Source organism: Panthera onca, chromosome A3 (genome assembly GCF_046562875.1).
Source record: "Panthera onca isolate mPanOnc1 chromosome A3, mPanOnc1 haplotype 2, whole genome shotgun sequence".
In the NCBI taxonomy this organism is placed as follows: Eukaryota; Metazoa; Chordata; class Mammalia; order Carnivora; family Felidae; genus Panthera; species Panthera onca.
The window spans coordinates 1155688-1178869 of NC_138341.1; the positions used below are offsets into that span (position 1 = coordinate 1155688).

Below are 23182 nucleotides of genomic sequence, written 5' to 3' on the forward strand. Positions count from 1 at the left end.
CTCTGTAATAATGTGGGGGTTGATATGCGTTTATTTTAGCTAAAACAAAATCTCTCAAAGCGCACAATGCAGCTTATAATAGAGATGGGATTGCCACACTGGATGAATGCATAGTGGCATCCCACTGGGAGAAATGGAGACTTTGCACCTGCTCACATGGTTAACATCAGCCTGTTTGGTTCATGTGGCCCCATCATGGTGCCCTGCTTTCTTCACGTTAGATGGTGGTCTGCTACTTGTGGACGTGCTCGTGTGTGAACCAGCCTCCTGGCACCGTCTGGAATGTTCTCCTCTCACTATGGCATGAGTGCTTTGCTTCTCTGTTAACTTAAGTCACTGTCTGTGCTTCTATTTGCTGAGATAAAGGCACAATCCACCTTGGAGGGAATATGCTGACCGCTCGGGGATATAACGGTCACCGAGTAAAGCATGGGACATGAAAGGTTGACTTCAAGATGGTGACCCAGAACTCTGGTCACCAGACAAAAAAGGTACACCCTGTTCCTAGCTTTTCACAAATGTATGATTTCTGCCAAATCCATTCAAGGAGTGGACAAAGGCTTGCAATGTGGGATGCCCTGTGCTCGGACTGTGTTTCTCATGGTAGAGATGTTGTTATCATGGCGGGAGCTCACACATATTGACAGCGATTTTGGCATTAAATTTACCAGTAAGGTAAAATAGAATGTATTTGGTAAGTGAGGACATGAAAGCAGGAAGTTGACAGACGTATGCCTTTCAGAGTCCTGTTTCACTGAATTAAACATAGCTCAGAGTTTGATCATGTAAAATGAGTGCTTGCTCAGCAAAGCACCTGGCTAACCGGAGTCTCGGACCATGTATTATGGGGGTGCGTCCTCCAACGGAGACTTCCTGTATAATAGAGAATCTCGGTGAAGCCGTCTCTAGATATCAGGCATCTAAAGGGATTTCTCAGGAAAGATACTCTGGCTTGGCTCAGAAATCGAGCAAAGCGTTTGGTGCTTTCCTGCAGAGAACCAGCAGTGGTCAGAACCACAGCGGAAGGTCCTTCATGTGGACCGTCACGGTTTGGTCGGAGCGACTCCTCGGGACCGAGGATTTGCGGGAGAGCCCATCTGAAAGGGGGTGGGTTGTTACACTTTACTGCCGAGAACACTCAGTTCATCGGAAGTATTTGTCTTACAACGAAGCAGATAGTCTAACGATCTCGTAACGCTTCACTGTGGCCAAACCCTTCTTTAGTGGTTCCAGGGGATTCCTTTACAGTTTACACAATAGATGATTCTAGAAGGTGCTTAGCTGGGGAGCTGGATGCCGAATATGAACTCTGAATCTATGAATCCAAAAATTGATTATTTATTCTCTTAACGGGCATTTGCTTTCCAGAAACCAATTCCTTGTATGCTTCAGATTCGGACTTGATGTTTGCTGAACACGAGGGTGCCAGTCACCGTGCTAGGTGGCTTGTGCAGTTAACCACTCTGGGGCTGCGATACACTCACGCAGCTGTTCATTTCGTGGCTCCATCACACATCCATTTATTATGCCCACTTACTTGACTTTTTCTAGAACAATGTCACTAGTTTTGACCTACTATCTCACTTTTTAAAAAACAGTTATGTTCTAGGCATTCAAGTTAGAATAGTAATTTAAAAAAAAGTCCATCTAGTCACATTCTAAAGCTATTCCGGTAGGGCTCTACTCTTTCAGAATATGCCACTTTGCACTTTTAAAAGTAGATTATTTGAAAAATGACCCTAAGTAAGCTAGAATTGAAAGTTTCATTGTAGCAAACGAAGACAGGACCTAAGATCTGGTTCAGACCCTTGGCTGACCGCACATGTACGAACCTCTCCTGCCCGCCTCTGTCACACACAACAGCCGTACCTCGGACACTGACGCCTGGCGCCGGGCAGCGCAACCTGGCCACGAGGAAGAGCGGGGCTGTGCACCATCTTTATGAGAAGCCACAGTCAAGTCACAGACCATTCACCAGCTTCAGCAGATAACGATTTCGCCCCAAACTGCGCACGTTCCGTACAGAGTCCATAAGCAAGTTGCCAAATTCGTCTATTTTCCAACGTCCCACACACTGTGTTACATGGAGCCCCTGTCTGTCATCCTCCGCGCGCAGCCCTGGTCATCAGGTCGGTGACACTGGGGCGCGGGCACGGCGGGGCTGCTGCCGCCGGCATGTGTGTGTGTCCCGATGCGCCTGCTTGGACTGTCTCCACGCCTGCTCTGTGATGCCACAACAGGAGCAACAGTCTGGGAGCCCACGCTGCAGTGTGTGTGTGCGTGTGTGTGTGCACGTATGCACGCAGGCATACACGGACATGTTCGCATGTCTATGTACATGGAACAATTGAGGATTACTTCCTAAAATCCAGGTTTCCTGGAACAGACTGTTCCTTCCGAAGGGGGAACGTGAATTTCTGTCCGCCACGTGGGATTAACAGCAACCGGCTCACACCCGCCCGGCCCGAGACAGCTCCCCACACTGGCTGTCCAGCGGTCCACTATACCGAGAAATTTGCTCCCCCCGAAGTCAGAGTTTTGAGGAGCTTTGATCCCAAGGAAGAAGCGTAAGAGAAGACACCCCCTTTACTTTTAAACACGTTTGGCATTTCTCTGAGTCAAACTCTAAGCCAGTGAAGACTGTATGTATCTACATTCTTCAGAAACTTACTTTTTTCTAGAAAAGGAATGAGTTTTATAAAATGATTATCTTTGATGTCATAGTTTGAGTCTGACACTGACAGAAAATTGGATATAAAAGCAAAACCACTTAAATTCATCGCCCGAAACACGTTCAGCGCCCCGTGCGCTGTGCCTTTTCAGGCACATCTCACGGGAGCCGGACACCTCAGGTCAGAGACACGGGTCTCAGATGCGAAGCAGATGACGGATTGATCAACTATTTCAGCTCAGCGGTTTCTATTCCCACCCTGGCCCGTGACGAAAGGTAAAGCCTCGGTGATCAGCAGACAAGCCTGACTCCGGCAGCCGGCGCCCTAGAGGGTCTTGCAAAGCTCCCAGCTGCTGGGAAGGCAAGCGGGTGAGCCTTCCCGGCAATGGTGGGGCTACTGTCACTATGTGCTGGGAAGAGCATCCAAGAAGATGCCGGACGGAGACCGGGTGCGCCGCCCTAGGTTCCCGGACGAGGGAGCCGAGACAAGTTAATCAAGCGCGCGCACCGTAAAGGCCACGGCACACTTCCGTCACGAGCTCTCTGAACCGTAGCTCGGGGGAGTCGGCAGCTACCCTCTAGCAGGAAACGGAAAGGGATTCTTTAGAACCAGGGTAACGACACGGGAGTGGTTGTTTGTCTCAGCCTTGACCAGGCAGACGCAGCAGGCGAGCAATCGGGAGTGAGTCCTGAGCACTTGCTCCTGTGCCTGTATCTGCAGCTTCACCTGTGCCTGCACCTGTGCCTGGAACTGTATCTCTGTCTGTGCCTGTGCCGTGGCCTGACCCTCCACCTGCACCTGCACCTGCGCCTGCACCTGCGCCTCCACCTGCACCTGTCCCTCCACCTGCTCTACCTGCGCCTACACCTGCACCTCCACCTCCACCTGCACCTGTGCCTCCACCTGCGCCTGCACCTGTGCCTCCACCTGTGCCTCCACCTGCTCTACCTGCGCCTACACCTGCACCTACACCTCCACCTGTGCCTCCACCTTCACCTGCACCTGTGCCTCCACCTGCGCCTGCACCTGTGCCTCCACCTGCGCCTGCGCCTCCACCTGCGCCTGTGCCTCCACCTGCACTTGTCCCTCCACCTGCGCCTCCACCTGCACCTGTGCCTCCACCTGCACCTGTGCCTCCACCTGCACTTGTCCCTCCACCTGCGCCTCCACCTGCACCTGTGCCTCCACCTGCACTTGTCCCTCCACCTGCTCCTCCACCTCCACCTGCGCCTCCACCTGCACCTGCGCCTCCCCAATGACACACTGGCCCCCATCACCACCGGACGCGTCACTACTATTTTAAAGATTACCATTCTCGTCCTCCTCCTCGTCGTCCTCCTCCTCCTCCTCGTCATCCTCCTCCTCGTCTTCCACGTCCTCCCCATCCTCGTCGTCATCGTCCTCCTCCTCCTCTAGCTCCTCCTCCTCCTCTCGGTCGCCTTCCTCATCCTCCTCGTCCTCCTCCCTGCGCTCGTCCTCGTCCTCCGAGTACTCCTCCTCGTCCTCCTCCTTGTCATCCACGTCCTCCGAGCCCTCGCTCTCATAACACTCGTCCACCGAGGAGCTGTCGGCTTTCACGGCGAATGGTTTCCGCTTGGGAGCAGGCTCTTGGGGCTGCTTATCCTGCGTTTTTCTTTTTTTAGCCAAGGGGCAGCCATACACGCTGTGTAGAGACAGAGAGAGAAGACCTGTGTCACTATCTTTGGAGGTTAGAGCACGGGCGCCCTGCAAGAGAGCCAGGGCTTAGTGTGAGTGCCACCCACACAGGCGCGGGCAGGGTCTCGCACACGCTCCTGCGTGTGCACAGCCTCGGTGCCAATGCTGCAACGGCGACGGAGCTCCAGGCACCTAGTCACCACACACACATGCCACCTCCCAGCCCCTTGTCCCGGCCATCACGTAGGGACGCACACCCCATGGCGCTCAGGAGGACGGTTTGTGACACCCCTCACAATCGACAGTCGACCACACAAATCCTCTTTCTTAAACATCTTGCCAGATACACATTACGTATGATGTGTTTCACGAGAAGAATTAGTTCATGCACAGTATATTCACATATCCCCTCTTCTGTGAAACATGACAATATATGTGTTGTGAGAAAGCTTTGGATGTGTTTGTATCTGTAGATGCTGCCGACAAAATGGTATCTGTAAACTAACGAGCTACTCATAGAAGATGAGCCACAAATGCCTGCTGGTGAGAACAGCCGCACAGTTTAAATTGATGAAGAACACTGTCAGTCCCAACGTTACGGAAAAAAGTCAGTGTTGTCGGCAGCCATCCCTAAACCCTGCTGAAATCAGTCCAAACCTGGGCAAGACCCCCGGAGCAGGACCTGTCTTCCATAGAGGGCAACTTTCCAAAGTGACTTTGCTATTACGGTTCTTGTCTTCCTGGAGACCCCACGATACACCGCAGGAATAAGGGGGAGAGACACAGGGCACGGATGCTGTGGGAGCCTATTCCATTGTCGAAAATAAGACGTGTGGTCTCCGGTGCTGACTGAATGCTTTGGGAGCACTGTGATAGGCTTACGTTTAGACCTGAGATGAGAAGTATCCAGTCTCACGTGGACCATCCAGTACATGCTTATTTGGGGAGGATCCTTGGGGCTGGGTGCTGGGCCCTGGCGGATTCAGAGGGGAGAGGCATAGATATGGACCGGTGAGGAAGACTGTGTTGGAGCCACTCAGCACAGGTGACATGTGTGCCAAACACGTGGCATGTCACGGGCACACAGTAAAGGGCTGTTGAATGGATAGGTGACATGTGATAAATGCTATGATAAATGCATGTTGAGGGCGTCCCGTCGAGAGGGTCAGGGGGTCAAGGGAGCTCGGCCATGCTCCAGACAAATGAGGCTGGGGCTGGGCTTGAAGAGGTTGCACGAAGCTATGGAAACATATTTCAGGCAAAACAGAGACTTTGTGGGGCACTTGGGGGGCTCAGTCGGTTGGGCGTCCAACGTCGGCTTAAGTCATGATCTCACCGTCCGTGGGTTTGAGCCCTGTGTCGGGCTCTGTGCTGACAGCTCAGAGCCCGGATCCTGCTTCACATTCTGTGTCTCCCTCTCTCTCTGCCCCTCTCCCACTCATTCTATGTCTCTCTCTCTCTCAAAAATAAATAAACATTAAAAAAACCCAGAGACTTCGCAAAGACGTGAACACAACGAAGAGCATGATCCGTGCAGAAAATGGAAACAAAAACCAAACACAGAGTTTAGAGTGTGCAATGGTGGGGCCAGTAGGATTGTGTCTGGCAAGGTTTAGGAAGGGGCAGACCGGCCTGGGGACCCATCCAGGAGGGGCCTGGAAGGAAGGGAAAGGCGAGGCAGTCACTGTGCTGACCTGATGTCCGATGAGGGTCCCCAGAGCCTCTGCTGGACGCACAAGTCTCTGATAGGCACTGTCCCTCCCCACAGCGAGACTTAGGTCCGTGGTTGAGGGGTGGGACGGGCAGACAGGATGCACTGTGTCTGGAAGATTATGTGCGTGAACGGCTTGTGGGAGGTGTCACAGAGTGAGGGGCTGGGGAGACATTTGACGTTGTACTTCAGGGTCCCAAGCTGTAAGTGCACATCTCACACACTTGCTTCGGGGATGGAAGGGTCACTTCTGTAGAGAGGTCAGTGCTGGGCACACACTCAGTACTCATACTTGGTGCCTGCTGTTGATTATCATGGCGATTTTTATTCTTACTCAGGAATTGGGTGCTCAGCAGGCATGTCCCTCTGTGTTTTGGACACTTACTGTTGTGCTGTTTGTCACTACCGTCAACAGTCCCCAGACCATCTGGATGAATGGCATGAGCGAAGGGGTGGCCCTGACACTGTTTCCTGGAGAATTATTTCTTCTGGTTGCTTGGGTGCATCTCATACTCTAGTAAAGACAACGCCATTCATCGGGGGCCCTGGAGGTCTCTGGCATGCACTGGCTCCCAGAACGGAAGGACTTCATTCCTATCCAAGTGCGTGACCGCAGTCAGTCCCCTTTCCAGCGTGGATGTCCCTTTCTTCATCTGTAAAGCGAGGGCCACTGGGTGATCGCCAAGGCTCCACCAACCCCAGAATCCCAGCACGATTGGTCATCTGCCTTTTGAAACTAAGCATCTCTTAGAACATAATAATCAAAGCAAGAATAATACTTATAACCCGAAAAAAACCTGAAGAGAACATATATTGGTCTCTGTAGCATTTCTAAGATGAAACAGAGTTCTGAGCTTTCTTTCGTGCGACTCTTTCCACGGACCGGGAGACCGGGTCCGTGGCCTCAGACACACAGGCCCAGCCGCCCCCACCTTGCTGTCCACCCCCTTGTGCCCAACGACCACCTGACAGTGCGTCCAGCCCGAGCTCCACACCAGCCAGGCTTCTCGGAGATGGCGGTCGGGGGACTCACTCATGGGTCCAGTCTGTTTGTCCAGATAAAGGATCAGCGGTAGGTGCTCGTGCCAGGTCGGCCCACGACGTTCCGGGGCGTAACGACTGTTGTCACCTGCCCGTGAGGGAGCTCTGTTTTGCACCAGTGCTACCCACACAGGGCACCAGGCCTCTCTCTGACCGTCTCTGACCGTCTCAGGTTCATCCGGATTGCTAGGAAGTGACGTAAAAACGGCTGTCTGTGCTGTTCGGTGATGCCACCCACAATGTTCCGCTCCAGCTGGCAGTGGGGACTCCTTCAGGCAGGGTGAGCCAGCACTGCGGCCGGGCTTCGTGCCCTGTCCCCCGCCCGTCCACACACACCTACCTGCCTCAGATCTCCTGGGGGCCTGCCTGCTGCTCAGACCTTAAATGGTAGGGCAGCAACGTTCAGAGCGGGCAAGTGGATGTTATCCTTAAAACGGATGTTGCAGTCAGAAGCGGACACAACTGGCCTTGGCTCTGCCCAGACGGGCCCCTGGGGTTGTGGGAGGTGGCGAGTCTGGCCAAGAGGACACCTGAAAGTGTGGGGTCTGAGCTGGAGGTCGGGGGCTCCACCCCGAGGGGGGCATCTGGCCCTCAGGACAGCTCCTCCTCAGACGTCTGCCCCGTTACCCCCGCAGGTGCAGTGGTGACGATGGAACCACGGCCAGGCACCCATCTGCCAGTGCCCACCGTGGCCCCCTCTCCTTTAGAGCCCTGCGGGGTGGCCAGCGGGGCAGTGGAGGAGAGAAAAGGAGGAAGAGTAGAAAAATCGCAGAGTATAGACAGTGGGAAGCATGGGGGTGGGGGCGTCAGGGCAGAATGAGAAGGAGGAGGGAGTCGGCCACGTTTGTGCCCCATCACACCTGCGCCTCACGCAGCGGGTTCTGGTGTCAGCGTGTGACACGTTGCGCAGACAGCCTCGGTGCCGTCAGGGAGGCGACGTGGAGGGAACAGCACGTCCGGAGCCCCGTGTTCCTGTCTCGGCTTTGTTAACACCTGGATGGGCTCCTGGACTCTGGCTGGGCCTCTGTTTACCTATCTGTGCAATGAGGGGGTTGCCCGTCCCTTTGCTGTTCTATAGTTTTTATTGCTCAAACTTCCTGAAGGATTTCCTCCTCATTGTGGTCTGCTCATCTACTTCCATTTAGTTCCCTGTGATACATTTTGGAAACCATTTCAACTAAATTCCTGACTGTTGGAATTAGCTGGCCTCAAATATCCGGCGCCTTCTGCTAATTCACGTGGCTCGATGCTCAAAGCCTTTTCCTCCGTCCATTAGCGTGAACCGTAGGTCAAAATCACGCTTACCGCAAACACATTCCGTTGCCCCGTTCCCTAAGTGCCCACTTTCAAGGTGAGAGCAAAGTCCCAGCCCATAAGACAGATTTCACTCACGCATCAGGCAGCAGGTGGCCCGGATGCCCGGTCTACGGGACCCAGTGGCTTGGAACATCCCTCCACCGAAAGAGAGAGTCTGCACGCACAGGAAGGGCGGGTGCTGCCCTCCTCTACCCGGCAGGTGCTGTGGAAGTGAGCGTGTTCCACAGCCGTGTTGTGCTCCATTCACCCGGGCTCATGCCTATCAGCCACGCGAGTCTTTCTAAGAAGACAGCAGAAACCCACGGTCCTGGAATGTCTCCAGATTGTGGACGCCAAATGGAATCAACGGTGGAGTCCTGGGGGTAACTGAGAAGCTGGCGCCGAGGTGAAGCGCCAGTTACACGAACGCAGCAGGTGCACGGCCGGCCCTCCTCCACATCCCCGCACGCGGGAGGGCCCGAGCTCAGCCGACTGTGTGGGGTTCACGTTGTTGCTTTGGTCCCCGATTCTGTTCCTCAATAGGACAGGTGGGCCTCCACCAGCTGTGTATTTTCCATGCTGGCCAGCGGAGGCTTGCTGCTGATGGTGGTCACAGAATATTGCTTGAATGAACAAACCATGGTCTCCTCCATTTATTAAAAATGAAAGCACTTTCTGGGGCCCCTGGTTGGCTCAGTTGATTAAATGTCTGACTCTTGATTTTAGCTCAGGTCATGATCTCATGGTTGGTGAGATCGAACCCCAAGTCGGGCTCTGCGCTGGGTGTTGAACCTGCTTGGCCTTCTCTGTCTCTCTCTGTCTGCCCCTCCCCTGCTTGTGCTCTCTTCCTCTCTCTCTCTCTCTCTCTTCCTCTCTCTCTGCCTTTCTCTCTCTCTCTCTCTCTCTCTCTGCCTTTCTCTCTCTCTCTCTCTCTCTCTCTGCCTTTCTCTCTCTCTCTCTGCCTTTCTCTCTCTCTCTCTCTTCCTCTCTCTCAAAAGAAAAAATGAAAGCACTTATCACGTACTGGTGTGATTATGGGTTCTCCTTCACGACACTGAGAAAATGGCCTGTGTTTAATTGATTGTTATATTCAGAGCTGCAGTATCCAATATAGTAGCCCATAGTCATCTGCAGCTATTTAATTAGCATTAAAGAAAATAAAAAAAATGGACTCCCCGGCCACACTGCTCACATTTTAAGGGTCCAGTAGCCGCAGGTGGGTAGTGGCTGCCATATTGGTGGTTTCCATCACCACAAAAAAAATTCAGTGGACAGATCCGTGACGGCCATCTGGGACACAGTAGGTGTTCATCAGGTATTTGTTGAGTGAATAGTGGCCACTGGCTACTGCAGGGAAGCAGGGCAGGACGGGGCAGGAAGGGCTGAGCTTTGGGAGGTAGCTCAAGATCCCAGAACTCCGACGTCAAGAAAGCTCATTCTTCTCCAGTCGCTCAAGGGAATGTGTTCTGTGTCATTGTAGCAAAATCAGATGGACCCGTCTATGAGGGGCAAGGCCGATCCCGGGCGGAGATCCCAGCGATGCCTGCAGACGCCCCAAAGCAGAGCTCCCCGCACGCTCTGGCAGGCTCACCTAACGGCGACCCTGGACGCCAGATCCCCGTCTGCGAGGTGTCGACAGGCTCTTTATGTCCTGCGTCCGCTCCTACTTTACAGAATCACAACCTTTGGAGATGGCGACGGATGCTCTTCTGGTTTTCTCCCCACAGTCGAACCCTCAAAGCACTAGTAATGTGGTGACTCAGGGTGACGGTAGCTCATGTGTTTGAGCCCCGCCGAAGGCCTTGAAGTTGCAGAGGGAAGAACTGTGTGCCGTTAGCGGGGAGTTTCCCGGGGCCCCCACGTCCTGCGAGCCTCGCTGTGCCGCTCACGTATGCCCGGAGCGTCTCCGCCAGTGCAGCTCTTACGATCCTTTGCTGTTAGCTTGGCTTAAGCCATCTTGAGTCTTTCCTGTCACGTTATTCTAGCAAATTGGTTACCTGGCCGCAGTGAACACTTACATTTAAAATGTTGTGTATTACAAGCTCTCAGGGCTGGTTTCTGTTGGGTTTTCAGTGGCCTCTTGCTTGGTGTTTTCATTTATCTGATTTTAATATAAACAGGTCAGGTCTCAGTAACTGGAAAACGGGCTTGGCGGCATGTTCCTGGTCCAGCCCTGTCGCATGGCCTCTGATGAGAGAGGAAGGACTCGGGCAGGCAGGTCACGTCTCCCAACATCGAGGGGAGGCTCGCGAAGCCACAGCCACTTCACAGACGCACGGTCGATGTGTATGATTGCTGTTTCACGGATGACACCTTTCTTATATTGCCTGAATGGCCTCGGTTGTGTCAGGGCTAAAATACTTATTTTGGAATCATGTAAATCATATTTGCACATGATTCTGGAGCCCTGAGTTCAAATCCCAGCTTGGCGAATACGGCACGACTCACAGAGCCCTTACCTGCTGTTTTTTAACATCTTCACAAAAATGAGCCCACTAAGCCCTCACGGCGACGGTACACGATGACGGGATAGAAATGATTATAATTCCCTTTTTGTGGGACGGAGATCGTGAGGGATCTTCTGAAGGTCACACGGCTGAATAACATTGAACAAAGTACTTGAGAGTCCCTTGTCCCCACATCTTGCCTTTCTGGTCTCTAAGGACCAAGAAACCCTGTCCCACTTTCTTATGGGGCTGTGGTCAGGATCCATTAAAACAATCACACACCTGTTCCTCTAATGTCTATCACATGGTGAGCAAAAAATATGTTTTGCTGAATGAATTAGACAGAGTGGCTCCTTTGCGCATTTGTTCAGAGAATGTTTCACTGAGCAGCACGGACACAGTCCCCAACTTCACAGGACATGAGCAGAGAGTTGCCTGATGGACCGGACGGGCTGTGGGGCAGGAGACAGACAGACAGACACTTGGGAAGGATGGGCCACACCCACACGGATGGAAGAGTTCAGGCCATGTACATGGAGAGGCGTGAGGACAGCCGCAGATGCACAAAAATGCAGACAGTACTGGTCACACCTGTCCCTACTTCTCACTCTCGATGCCCAAACTCTCCTTCGGGGGGTCAACTCTGTACACATTCCACTCCGTTAGGAACCCCCCACCTCACCCTGGAGGAACCTGTCCTGGACTTGTCTAGCCTGCTCTAAGTGTCTGTCCCTAGACCTCTGTCCCCCTGGGAGCCCCAGCAGCCTCCTCCCAAGGACGCCCTTCCCTCCACCGGTGCTGGGGACGCCCTTCCCTCACCTGTGCTGGGTCCCCTGCTTCTGGACCCAACATCTCTGTCCTCCACTGTCTCGCGTGGGTGCAGCACATGGTCCAGGAGCTCACGGAGGAGGCATGAGAAAGGGACACATGTGAGACCCTTGCACGTGTGCAGATGTCTGTGTGCTGCCCACAACCGATGGTCCGCTCAGGAATGCAATTCTAGGTCATATGGCATTTTCCTCGGTACGTCTGCCGCTTTCTTCCTTGCGACCTAGTTCCTTGAGAGCCGGTCAAGAAGTCCAGTTCTGTTATGAGTTTTGATCCTCTGTATGAAGCTGGGCTTCTGAGAGTCTTTGCCAGTTTCTCTGGCAGGGGATACATTCCCACGTTCTGGGCCACGCGCTGCTGTGGAGTCAGTTCAGGGAAATTTTTTACTTACTTCCAGCGCTATTTTATCCTTACTGTTTTCTCTGGTTCTGGATTGCTATTATTTGGCTGTTGTGCTTCCGGAGCCATCTCTTGTGTTGTCTTATCTTTTCTCTGTTTTCCCCCAGGGTTTTGTCCTTCTAACTGGACAGTTCCTTCAACTTTACCTCCAGTCCTTCTCTTGAGTTCTATTTCTTGCTATCTTTCATTTTCCTGAATTTCTTTGAGGTCCTAATTGTTTTCTCATCTTCCTGTTTGAGAATATTACACCTTTGCAGGGAAGATTTTCTCTATTTTCTCCGGGTTGTTTTCTCTGTGGCGCTGTTTCATTTTAGAGGCTTTCCCCCGTGCCTGGCCCTTGGACGTCCCCCACACGTGGGGCAGGACTGCGCTGACTGCGGGTCTCGGGTGTGGCCGGACCAGGCTGCTTCGTCAGGTGTCCGGCAGGAAGCGGCCGTTCCTCCCGGCAGGCGACGTGCTGGGGAATCCAGTGTGGAGACTCCAGGGTCTCGGCATTCCTTGCACAGATGCCCACGCAGCCCTCCCCTCAGCAGACAGTGACCCCGTGGCAGTGACCGGTGACCTCGGTGACAAACTCTGTGCTTCATTCTCTCCAGAGAACATTTTTTTAAGCTGATCCGGTCTCGGGGGTGAAGAGTTGGCTCATCGGCTCCGGGCCCGGAGCGGCACATTGGGGTGGCTGCTTCTACCCACGCGTAAGACCAGTTTCCCCGCTGTCAGGTCCATCGTCAACACGTCCAGCCGTGCCTGGTGCCATCGATTCGGGAGTTCTAGAGGATTCCAGGGTTCAGGTTTCGTCAGGGCCACCCGAGGTTCGCCTGTTGTTAGGGGCCGGGCGTCTGCTAGATCTCACAGTACTCAACTCTCTGCTCCTTCGCCTCCAAAATTCTGGTGCTGTTTCTCCTTTCCCATTATTTTTCCCAGTGTCCTTTTGCCTTTAAGAACCAGACTCTTGGCCGCTGTTTTAGTGAGGTCTGCAAGGCGGCCCGAGCTAACAAGTGTGTTCAACTCTTTCTGGAACTTGGACATTGTCTACTCAATTTTCTTTAAGTTTATTTATTTTGAGAGAGAGAGAGACAGAGACAGGGAGTGAGTGAATGGGGGAGAGGCAGAGAGAGACAGAGAGAGAGAATCACAAGCAGGCTCCACACTGTCAGCACAGAGCCCGACAAAGTGCCTGTTCCCACAAACCGCGAGATCACGACCTGAGCTGAAATCAAGAGTCAGACGCTTAATCAACTGAGCCATCCTGGCGCCCCGACTTAATTTTAAAGAACTTAAAAAATATGGCTCTGTCCTACCTATGTAATTTTATTTTGTTTTTATTTTTTATCATTGGCTGCCTTTTCTTTTCTTTTCTTTGTTGAAGTTTACTCATTTGTTTTTGAGAGGGAGAAGGTGTGCACGCGCACACGAGCGGGGGAGGGACAGAGAGAAACGGAAGAGAGGGTCCCAAGCAGGGTCTATGCTGTCAAGCGGAGTCTGTGAACCGTGAGCTGAAACCAAGAGCCAGACGCTCAGCCGACTGAGCCACCCAGGCGCCCTTCCCGTGTATTTTAGATCCCGCCACATGGCCCTGGAGCTCTGGTGGTGGCTGCCTGTTTCCCCCCACTCTCCGCCCGCAATCCCATGCCCACCCATGACCGTTCCCTCTTGCTGACCCTTTGAAATCCGTCTTGAGGTCCACCCTCCCGTAAAGTCACTCCTGACCAGTCCAGAATTCAGGACTCTCTACTTTTAGGAACCATCTGATACCTTGCACCAATCTTGTAAACCACCTTATTGTGGTCTTGACTTTTTGAGATGCATTTCCCTTATCATCTCGATTCAACTGTTTTCTCCTTGGCTTAGGGACTGTGCCGTATAGTTAATTGTTCTCAATCCTCGCTGTGCCAAATGAAGGAGTGGGTCTTTGATACGTCTGTTTCTATCGATCAATATTATTGGCACTTTCAGAACGGGCCCACCAGTCTTAGACTTGATTTTACCAGCATCTGGCTTTCAACAAAATGTGTGCTCTCTCCTCTCCCTGTACAAAAACAACATTTACTATCTTTGTCATTGACGAGACTAGAATGTTGAGAATGTTAGGATAAAATTACCCCAAGAACCAGGCTACCTCTTGGCAGTGAGATTAGAAAATTAAACCGCTTTGTAAATACACATAGACTTTTTCTATTTTAGTTAAAAATGTCAAGCGGTTGATAAGGTTTCCGGAAGGGGCTGGTCCATCATGAGCTAGTGAACTGCGTGCGAGGAGATGCTGCTGACTACGGTAACACCCTCAGAGCGGTAGGGTCTGGAGGAGGTAGAAGCCTTAGAAATCGCCAAATCCATCTTTCAACCTAGAAAATGAAGAAACCGAGGCCACAGGGATTAAGTGGTGTGCACGGGCCGACGCGTGGGGTGGCATCAGACCAGACTTTGTCTGCGAGCAGCTCTTCCGTCGGGCACCACGCGGTAGAGGCTGACGCCAGCCAGAAGCAGCACCTCCGTGGGGGGCCCTTCCGCACCCCGCAGGCATCCCGCCCGCACCGGCCAGAGGAGGGCGTCCCCGGAGAGAGCCGCGCACGCAGAGACCAGCGTCGGCTTCTCTCGACAACGCGGCAACTTCAGCTTTGTCTTTCTGAATATTTACAGGCTGACGCCGGCCCTCTTGGTCTGAAGGGCGCCAGGTCACACGGAACATTAGCAACGGAGGCCACCCGGTCCGCATTTAGTCCAGATGAGGAATTTAACGCTTGAGGCGGCAAGTGTGACAATTCCGTTAGTGAGTGGCTGTTCCGCGTGGTACCGCCACGGGCACTCAGTGCCGTGGTAACGCTTAATGCGGCAGGAAGACTTGGCACTTGGCACCACCCACACCGGAGACGTGAAATACGTCACACTGACGCGGCCGTCCCAGCTTCCGTGAGCCGCGGTCAGTAGGATACGCAGGAAGAACTGAGAAGCGTGCCACTCGCAGGAAGAACTGAGAAGCGTGCCACTTGCATGATGGCACCGGGGACAAGCGTGTAAGACAAGGCATAAAACAAAGGGCTAAAGATGTCCTTCCGTCTCTTCCCCAAATACATGCTAGATTATTCTTCAGGCGCAGTAGGACACGATACTTTGTCTTCACGTGGTTGCTCAGTTGCGAAGTATTTAAAATTCTGGTAGTTGAGGGATTGAGTTGTTTACAGATTTAGTGTGGGAATGCAGGTGATGCATATGAATGTCCGTGGCTTGTGTCTATCATAGATGTACATTTTATGCACACACACGTGCACACACATGTGCTCACACACACATACATATGCACACACATGCACACACACGGATACACATGCACGCATACAAACATGCACACACATGTGCTCACACACATGCACACATACCCACACACACCCACATGCATACACACACAAGCACGTGCACACACATGTACAATGCTTGCCTGAGATGCACATATGCACACATGCACATACACACGTGAACACATAATGCACACACGTGCACAGACATGTGCACACACATGCAACACACGCCTGCCTGCATATGCACACACACAAGCATGCACACACAGTACACACGAGTGCACACATGTACACACATGCACACATGTGCACAGTGCACATATGCACGCACACCCACATGTACACAAGCCTGCATGAGACGCACGCATGCACACAAACACATAATATGCACACACGTGCACACATGCATGTGTACACACGTGCACACACATGTACAACGAGCACACACACGAACACATAATGTGTACGTGCACACACGTGTGCACACATGTAGACACGAGCACACACATGTGCACACACACGCACACACACGCACACTCCAGGCAAGATACGCCCTTGATAGAAATTTGAAGCTTCTTAAATATGCATTTTCTAATAAGCAAAATATATAAGCTTTTACTCCACATAGGTTTTCAAAAGCTGCTCTACAGTTTCGTCGACAGCAGGCTACAAATAATGAGCCTGGAAATCTGGTCGTTATAAAGATTTAAGAATGTTTTCTTCATAACGTAGCCTCGATTTTAGTGTCTGTGGCAACGGCTAGTTACAAGCTGTCGCCGCTGCACATTTTTGCCGAAGAGCAACCTTATCCCCAAATCCATCTGCGTTTGGGGCTCCGCCCCCGGAGCCGGATGATATCTCAGCTGAACGCAGCTATGTTCATTCCCGTTATTTCCGTCTCCGAGTCCAGGAGGCGTGCTGGGCCTGAGGAAGCACACGGCAGCTTCTTTATTGCGTGACTGCCCTGCTCACGACCCGGCCCAGGGTGTGTATGTGGCGCAGCCACGTCCCCGTGCGGGTGACTCTTCGTCACAGAACACCACACGCGCGGCCGTGGGTCCGCCACTCATCCTACCACCTGCTCTCCTCCCTGAACTCAGACGACGAGATGCTACGTTCTCTGTGGCAGGCTGCTGTCTGCTTGGACAGGCAGCCTGCTTGCACACGGTAGCCGAGTGAGAAGCGCTGGGGGGCACCCTGTTGGTTTCACACGAGCCGGAGTGAAATCTCACGGGAAAGGTGCTCTGAGGACAAATTCGGGGCCTCCGCCGTGCCCCTCCTCTCAGGATGTCTCCTGGATCCTCTGAATGTGGCGTCTCTGTCCCGTCTACCTCCAGCTTGCTTGTCTCTGTGAGCAGGGAGGTGCCCTCAGGGGACACGGGGGTGCCCTGTGTGGCTGCGCTGGTGGCTGTGGTCTTTCAGAGTCCCCAGCCAGAAAGGAGGTGCAGAAGTGGCTGGCGGGGGAGGCGTGCTGCACGGTGCAATCACACTGCTTTATTTAAGTGTGGTGTCCCTGGGAGTCTTGCTTGGGTGTGAGGTCCTGGGGTGTGTGTGTATGTGTGTGTGTGTGAGGCAGTTCTGTCTCTAACTTCCTACACGGCGGTCCTCACTTCTCTCCTCTTGCTTTGAAGCTGCTCATGTGTTTAGGCAACAAGGAGGACTATCTTCCTGGGCACACCTGCCAGGGACCTGGGCACACCTGGCTGGGGTAAGTCCTCGGTGTGGTTTGTCTACTTATGTTTGTTTTATTGAGCACTTGGCTCATTTGCAGAAAGACACGGGATGTTTTGGTAGCAAGGCTCTAACCCTCCCCGCGGGTCCCCCACGAGCGCTAACAAGGGTAGGAGGCTTCCTCATCGCCCCCAGCACTTTGCCCCTCCAAAGGGGACAGGCTTCCGAAGCCGTCTTCAGATGCGGCTGGACCCGCCGAGTTCACTGCATTCAGGGTCTCATCCGGGTTGTAGAACTTCTTTCTTTTTTAAAGAAACTCAGCACTGCTGCTTTTACATGGTGCAGACACCCTGCTGGGGCCTGGGGAGGAGGGAGCCGCGCGTGGGGAACGCAGGAGAGCCGCGCGCACTGGCCTTCGACTCCGTACTGGGTTAATGGAAACGGTTCTGCCGCGAGGCACTTAAACCTGTCTCCATTTTTAACAGTAAGGAGACAGGAAGTTTTTCCAAACTGCCAACCTCTCCTCCCTGTGAGCAGAAAAGTAAATCTTAGTCGTACAAATGCAAAGGTTCTGAGACTGTTTGTTCCAGAAATGGATGCCGGTCTGGGACCAGAAAGCTCTCTACTGACGAGTGGGTCTGTCCTTAACTAGGGTCTGCGAAAAGAAGGCACCGATCAGATCCTCAGCACTTTCAAAGGCGTCGTCTGCAGCCGGGGGCCACAGACCAGGTGTGTCTGGGGGTCTGGAAGCACCGAGGGGGCTGTGTCGGGGATGCCCTTGCTCCCTGTGAGACTCTCGCCGGGCCAGGGGGTCGGGAGGTTGCCGAGGCCCCTTCCTTGTAGGATCCCGTGTGTTTCCTTGAACAGTTCCCACGTCAACGCGGTTCCTCACATGTTTTATTGAGATAACAGTCTCAAAAATGTAAAACTCCCCGGCGCTAAAAAGAAACGAGTGAGGGCCGGTGTGTATAGCACGGATCTGCTTGGGGATGAGTTTCCCAGAAGCTGAGACACGGCAAGAGAGGTCAACAGTGTCACATCAACTTATTGCAAGAAAAACAAACAACAGAAAAACCAGAACCCGAAGAAAAAGGCCGGATCCTACAGGCCGTTCAGAGGTGCGGCTCCAATGTGATGTGCCCGTGGGCTTCCTGGGCCGCACACAGCACGACGTGGCCCTGACCCAGTGGCAGCCCCGAGGGAGAAGCCTGAAGCCAGACGACCCCGCCTCTGCCCGTATCCGGCCCTTCCCGGGTCAAGGGCTTTGCCGTCTGAAGGCTGGCTTGGAGAGGGCAGAGGGGGCTGGCTGACAGTCCTGGCCGTCCACTGCACGGTCTCAGAACGGTCCCTGCAGAGGCCGGGCCCAGGACTCCCCGAGCGGGGACGTCAGATTCCGGGACCACAGCAGGCAGGTCAGCCTTTGGCTGGAGGCTGAGAACCCAGAGTAATTCCGTTTCTCCGGAAATGACTCTCGTATAAAAACAATTTCTCGCCGCTGGCTGAGAACAATGCACGGGCTTCGCTACTTCTGGTCCTTCCGCCGCATCGTGACAAGAAAACGTAGGCCGCCAGCAGATGAGCCGGTGAGCTCTGGGCTGGGCAGGCCGGCGGGGTGCGCACGCGATTACCCGGCGGTGCGGCCCCGCTGGCTTCCTGCCCCCGGCGAGGGCAGTGACCCTGCCGCACGTGGGAGTGCCGAGGGGCCCACCTGGATGTGCTCGCTTACCTTCTGAAAGATGCCCGCGTGCCCCAGACGCGAGTCAGTGTCAGACGTGGGACAGGCCCGCCATTACAAGGGGCGTCTGCCCTCAGGTACCTCCACACAGGCCGGAATCGCTAAACTGGGAACGGCAGTTGGGCGAGCGAGTGGCCTCCTGCGAGTCCCCGTGCTCTGAGCATCACCGGTTCTGTTCCCTGCGCCTTTGCGGCGAGCGGAAGGACCCTCATACGTATCTCCACTTCCTGGGCCGCGTGGGTTCTGTGAGCCACCCCTGAACCCCAGAACCTCAGGGCCGTCAGATTTCCGTTGAGCTGGAAACAGAAGCCACCAGAGAAGGGCACGGGGCGCAGGTGGGAAGGACTGAGCCCAGAGCCGGCGCACAATTCTGGTCCCCGGGCCCCGAGCTCAGTGTCTCCAGCTCCCCGGGGGCGAGAGAGCCTTCTGGCCAGCGTGCGAGGACGCCAGGCCGCAGGTGCGTCCAGAGTCCCCTCGCTCCACAAGGCTTTGACGTCACGGCAGAAATGCTCCCAGCGGCACAGACACTTGCACTGACCCTGGCGCCTCCTCCGGTCCCCCGGCCGGTCCTGGGCCGCGCACCTGGGAACCGCTGCCCCAAGGCCACGCTGGGCCCTTCCCTGCCTCCCCCCTCCGCCCCGTCTGCAGGCTGTCCTCACTCTCCACCCTGCTCCTGACCGCAGTCTCGGCTCACGATGTCTGCTCCTGTCCCGCACGCCATCCTGAAGCTGGGGCTCCGACCTCTCCCCGTCGGCACACGGGAGGCCCCTCACCTGCTGACCTCCGCACCCCTGCCCTGGGGGACGGCCTCGGTCCCCGCGGGGAACTTGCTTTTCTGTCCTCACTGGGCTCCCGGCCCCCTGCCCCACCTGCCCCTTTGAGGGCTGACTCCCCCTTGCGCTGCCCCATCCTGGGCCTCGGCTACCTGGTGGGCGGCCGCCCCTGCGTTCCGAGTCCACACCCGGGCACTGGAAGAGACGCCCACTCTGGTGGCCGGGGGCCTCGGCGCTCGGCACACGGCTACCTCGTCGCAGGGGCGCAAACGCTAGCCTCGCCGCCCGGCCGACGGGCTGAACGAGTGAACGAAAATGTGGAGTTTCCCCACGGGCCAGGCCTCATCCCGCATTGCCTCCCTCTGCCCGAGCAGCGCAGTCCCCCTCGCTCGCCGGTGGGAGGCTCTCCCCTTGGGAGCACCCACCAGCCCAGGAGCGTGCGTCCACGTTCCTCTGCCCCGCTGTCCCTCGACGTGACTCCATTACGGCACCGGGGACGCTGTGTCCTACGTGTGTTTCCACAGGGAGGTGCAGGTGCTGTGGGGAGAGGTGCTTTCCTCCCCGGGATGTGCTCCAACACGCACAGCAAGTTCCTGACGCTCGGTGCAGAGGCAGTTAGCATCCGGGTGGTGCCCCCGGGCCTTCCTCTGGGAAAGGGCACAGTGTCTTACTATGGACGGTAAACTGAGGCAGTGTCATCTGCTCACGTGTAAAAGTCGCTCTGTGTTTCGCCCGTTTCCCTTATTCAGGGTCTTGCATTTCGCCGGTAGCTTCCCTTCTGCAGGCGTGTAGTGAGGGCCCACGGGGAGCCCGCGCTGTAAAGGGGCCCGCGGCGAGGCAGACGGAGAGGCTCTGTCCCAGGGGTCGAGGGCCATCCGTCTGGGAAGCAAAGTTTCCACACGGGCAGACGCGGCAATAATGGGGGGGTGTGTGCAAGCATGTGCTTGGTGAGGTTGGCCTTGGTGACACGTGTTTGACGTGTAGAAGGGAACCCGGTCTTCAGAGGGTCGTGACCACTCCTTGCACAAAGTGAGAGCCGGGCAGTGGCTGAGGCGGAATGTGGGCTGAACCGGGGGCTTGGTGTCCACCTGTGTCTCCCACCTGCCGGGAGATGAAGTGAATTGTTCCAGACCCTTCTGGTAGCTGGAGCCAGAGCTGGGACAAAAAAAAAAAAAAGTCTTCCAACTTCCAACTCCAAAATGTCACATTTGGAGATCTGTGTCCACGTCATTTCTTAGGTGAAGGTCACCATGAACAGCGCCTGGTGCGTTTATAAGTGAACGAAAGAGATCGAAAGTGACGTGGCCTCCTGTTCAGGCATTTTGGGGTGCATGGCAGAGCTCGTGTGGAAAGCCAGGCCCGCGGCTGGAGACGGGTCTCCGTGGGCACGCCTGTCTCGTCCCAGCCTCCTCCTCCGGCAGCCCCGGGCCACGGCCCCACGAGCCGCACCTCTGGACGCATGCCTCCCTGAGTGCTGCACACCACAGGTCACGGCTGCTCCCAGGGCGGGAGGCGTCCCCCCCACTCCCCTCCAGGTATCCTTTCTGCTGGACAGAGGGCCCTCGGCCGTCAGCATCGCGGGGCGTCCCTCCAGCAGTCCGTGACGTCACATGGTCTCGCCACTGCCTCTAGGCCGCTCACTACGAGCCCTGTGATTTCTGGAGGAAGCGACTGGCCGAGTCCCCGTGTCGGGCTGGAAAGGCAGCCCGTCCATCTGCTTGCCCCTGCTGGGTCCCTGCTCCCGGGATGACATTCGCGGCGCTGTGCTGATGTCTGTCTGTCCGCCCGGTTCCTCGGTGCGTGTGTCCTGGGGCCGCGGCCAAGGGCAGCTGCCGCAGAAAAGGTTCGCTGGACCCTCAGCAGCTCGCCCCAGCGACACCGTCGGGGTGGGGTGGGTTCCCAGCAGCGGCACAAAGACGCGCAACGTGCGGGAGCCTCTCATAACCTGCAGAGGCCCCGGGGTGACGGCAGGAGCGGGAGAAGGACTCACCCGGGTGGAATCTCTACGCCTGTCGCCCGCCTGAATTCTGATCGTTTTAACATCTAAAGACATTTTTGTGCAGTGTTCACACCCGGAACGGCAGCAGTGGAAAAAGGTAATCTACGAAAATGCTCTCCAAGTACTCCACAGTGTTTCTTGTTTTCAGGAGAAAACAGATGACAATTTATAATTTAAGTAGATCTCTTCTGTAGAGTTATACATTTGTGAGCGATATAAAGATAAAAACAGCCCGCACGAAGGGATTAAAACTGCTGGTGGTTTCAGGCGTCAGGGCTGAAGGCCGAGCGCCAGCCTGCAGGGCGCACGGCATCCAGGGAGCGGGTGCCGTGCGTGCGAAAGGCTTACGTGAGGCTGGTCGCGGGTGTCCGAGGCAAGAACCCTGTTGTCAAGGAGGCTGGGGCCCGAGGCCACGGGGGTTGGGGGCAGGCCTGGGCGTGCTAACTCGCCATCAGTCCCTGTGCCCGGAACACTGCCGGCTTACACGATTTACTCCAGTAACTCGATGGAGACAACTGTGGGATCTCACGTACCGTCAGTTTCCAGAAGACTAAGTTAACCAGCCTTCTGGTCACTGGTAGCCCTGTCTGTGCAAAGGGACGGAGGCCATCCCGGAGCCTGCAGCGACCGGCCGGAAGCAGGAGCAGTCCAGGGTCGGCCTCCCACGCACCAGATCAGCTCTCACCATCGGGAAGGGATACGTTTGGCCAGAGTCTATCCAAGTGCATGGAATGATGGAATGACAGGGTCACGGTGAACGGGGCTGTCCCCAAGCTCCAAGTGTTTGGCGGGTATAGATCGCTATCAGTCCCGAGCATGGAGACGCAGGGCAGGGAGGGGACCAAGCTCACACCCTGTCCTCCCTTCTCTGTACAAATGAAGCCAGGACAAGTTAAGTGGTTGCCTTGCTGTCCTTTGGCATTGCAACTGGTGACAAGAAGAAGATGCTCTAATCTTCCTGAAGTTAAATCATGAAGACACGTGACAGACCGAAAGGAACGTGTCTGGGCACGCTCACCAGCTCAAAGTTAAAATGCAGCGGCATTGGTGGGGGGGTCCTGCTCACTCGTCGGCTGATGGGAGCACAGAGACGCCCGGGGCCTGGTGCTGTGTCCAGGGTGGCAGGAAAAGGACTCGGGGGGAAGACGCCTCCAAGAAACCCAGGCGACGACAGGTGCGCCCGTGGACGTGCCTTGAGGAGGTCAAGGTGACTTTCCACTTTCTCGTGTGCCCTGTCCTTGCACAGACACACTTGTGCTTCAGGCTTTGTTGTCTGGTCACCCGGCTCCTCTTCTGAATCCCGTGCTTGCCGTTCAAGGCTGGGCTGGTGGCAGGGAGGGGTGAGCCGGGTGACCATGACAGAGAGGAGAAGGTGAGTGTCCTTTTGTGCCTGGCGCAAAGCATCGGCCCCTCTGCTTTTGTCCGGCTGTGGAAAACACTGTCCTAGGCTGTGGGAGGGAGGAGCGGTCTGGGGGGCCAGCTCGCCCAAACACTAAGGGGGATCATTCTCAGGCAAGAAGAAAGCATGGCTTTCATGGCTAAGCATGCCGTTGTCCGGAATTGTCCGGAAAAGGCACTGTTGAAAATAATGATCAATCTTTTAAAAATGGATCCTTTCACTAATACTATAACTCTTTTTCCAAGAAGAAGGAAGTATT

The 23182-nt window shown here is 54.9% G+C and overlaps 1 protein-coding gene across 16 annotated transcripts in view; it reads right to left on the reverse strand.

Moving 5' to 3' along the window:
- MYT1L (myelin transcription factor 1 like) overlaps positions 1–23182 on the reverse strand; it is a 428591-nt gene that overhangs the window by 104807 nt on the left and 300602 nt on the right. For all 16 annotated transcript variants that reach the window (XM_078445070.2, XM_078445071.2, XM_078445064.2 and 13 more), the window contains exon 9: positions 3983–4335. In XM_078445070.2, the coding sequence (XP_078301196.1) occupies positions 3983–4335 (353 nt within the window). The remainder of the gene's footprint in view (positions 1–3982; positions 4336–23182) is intronic.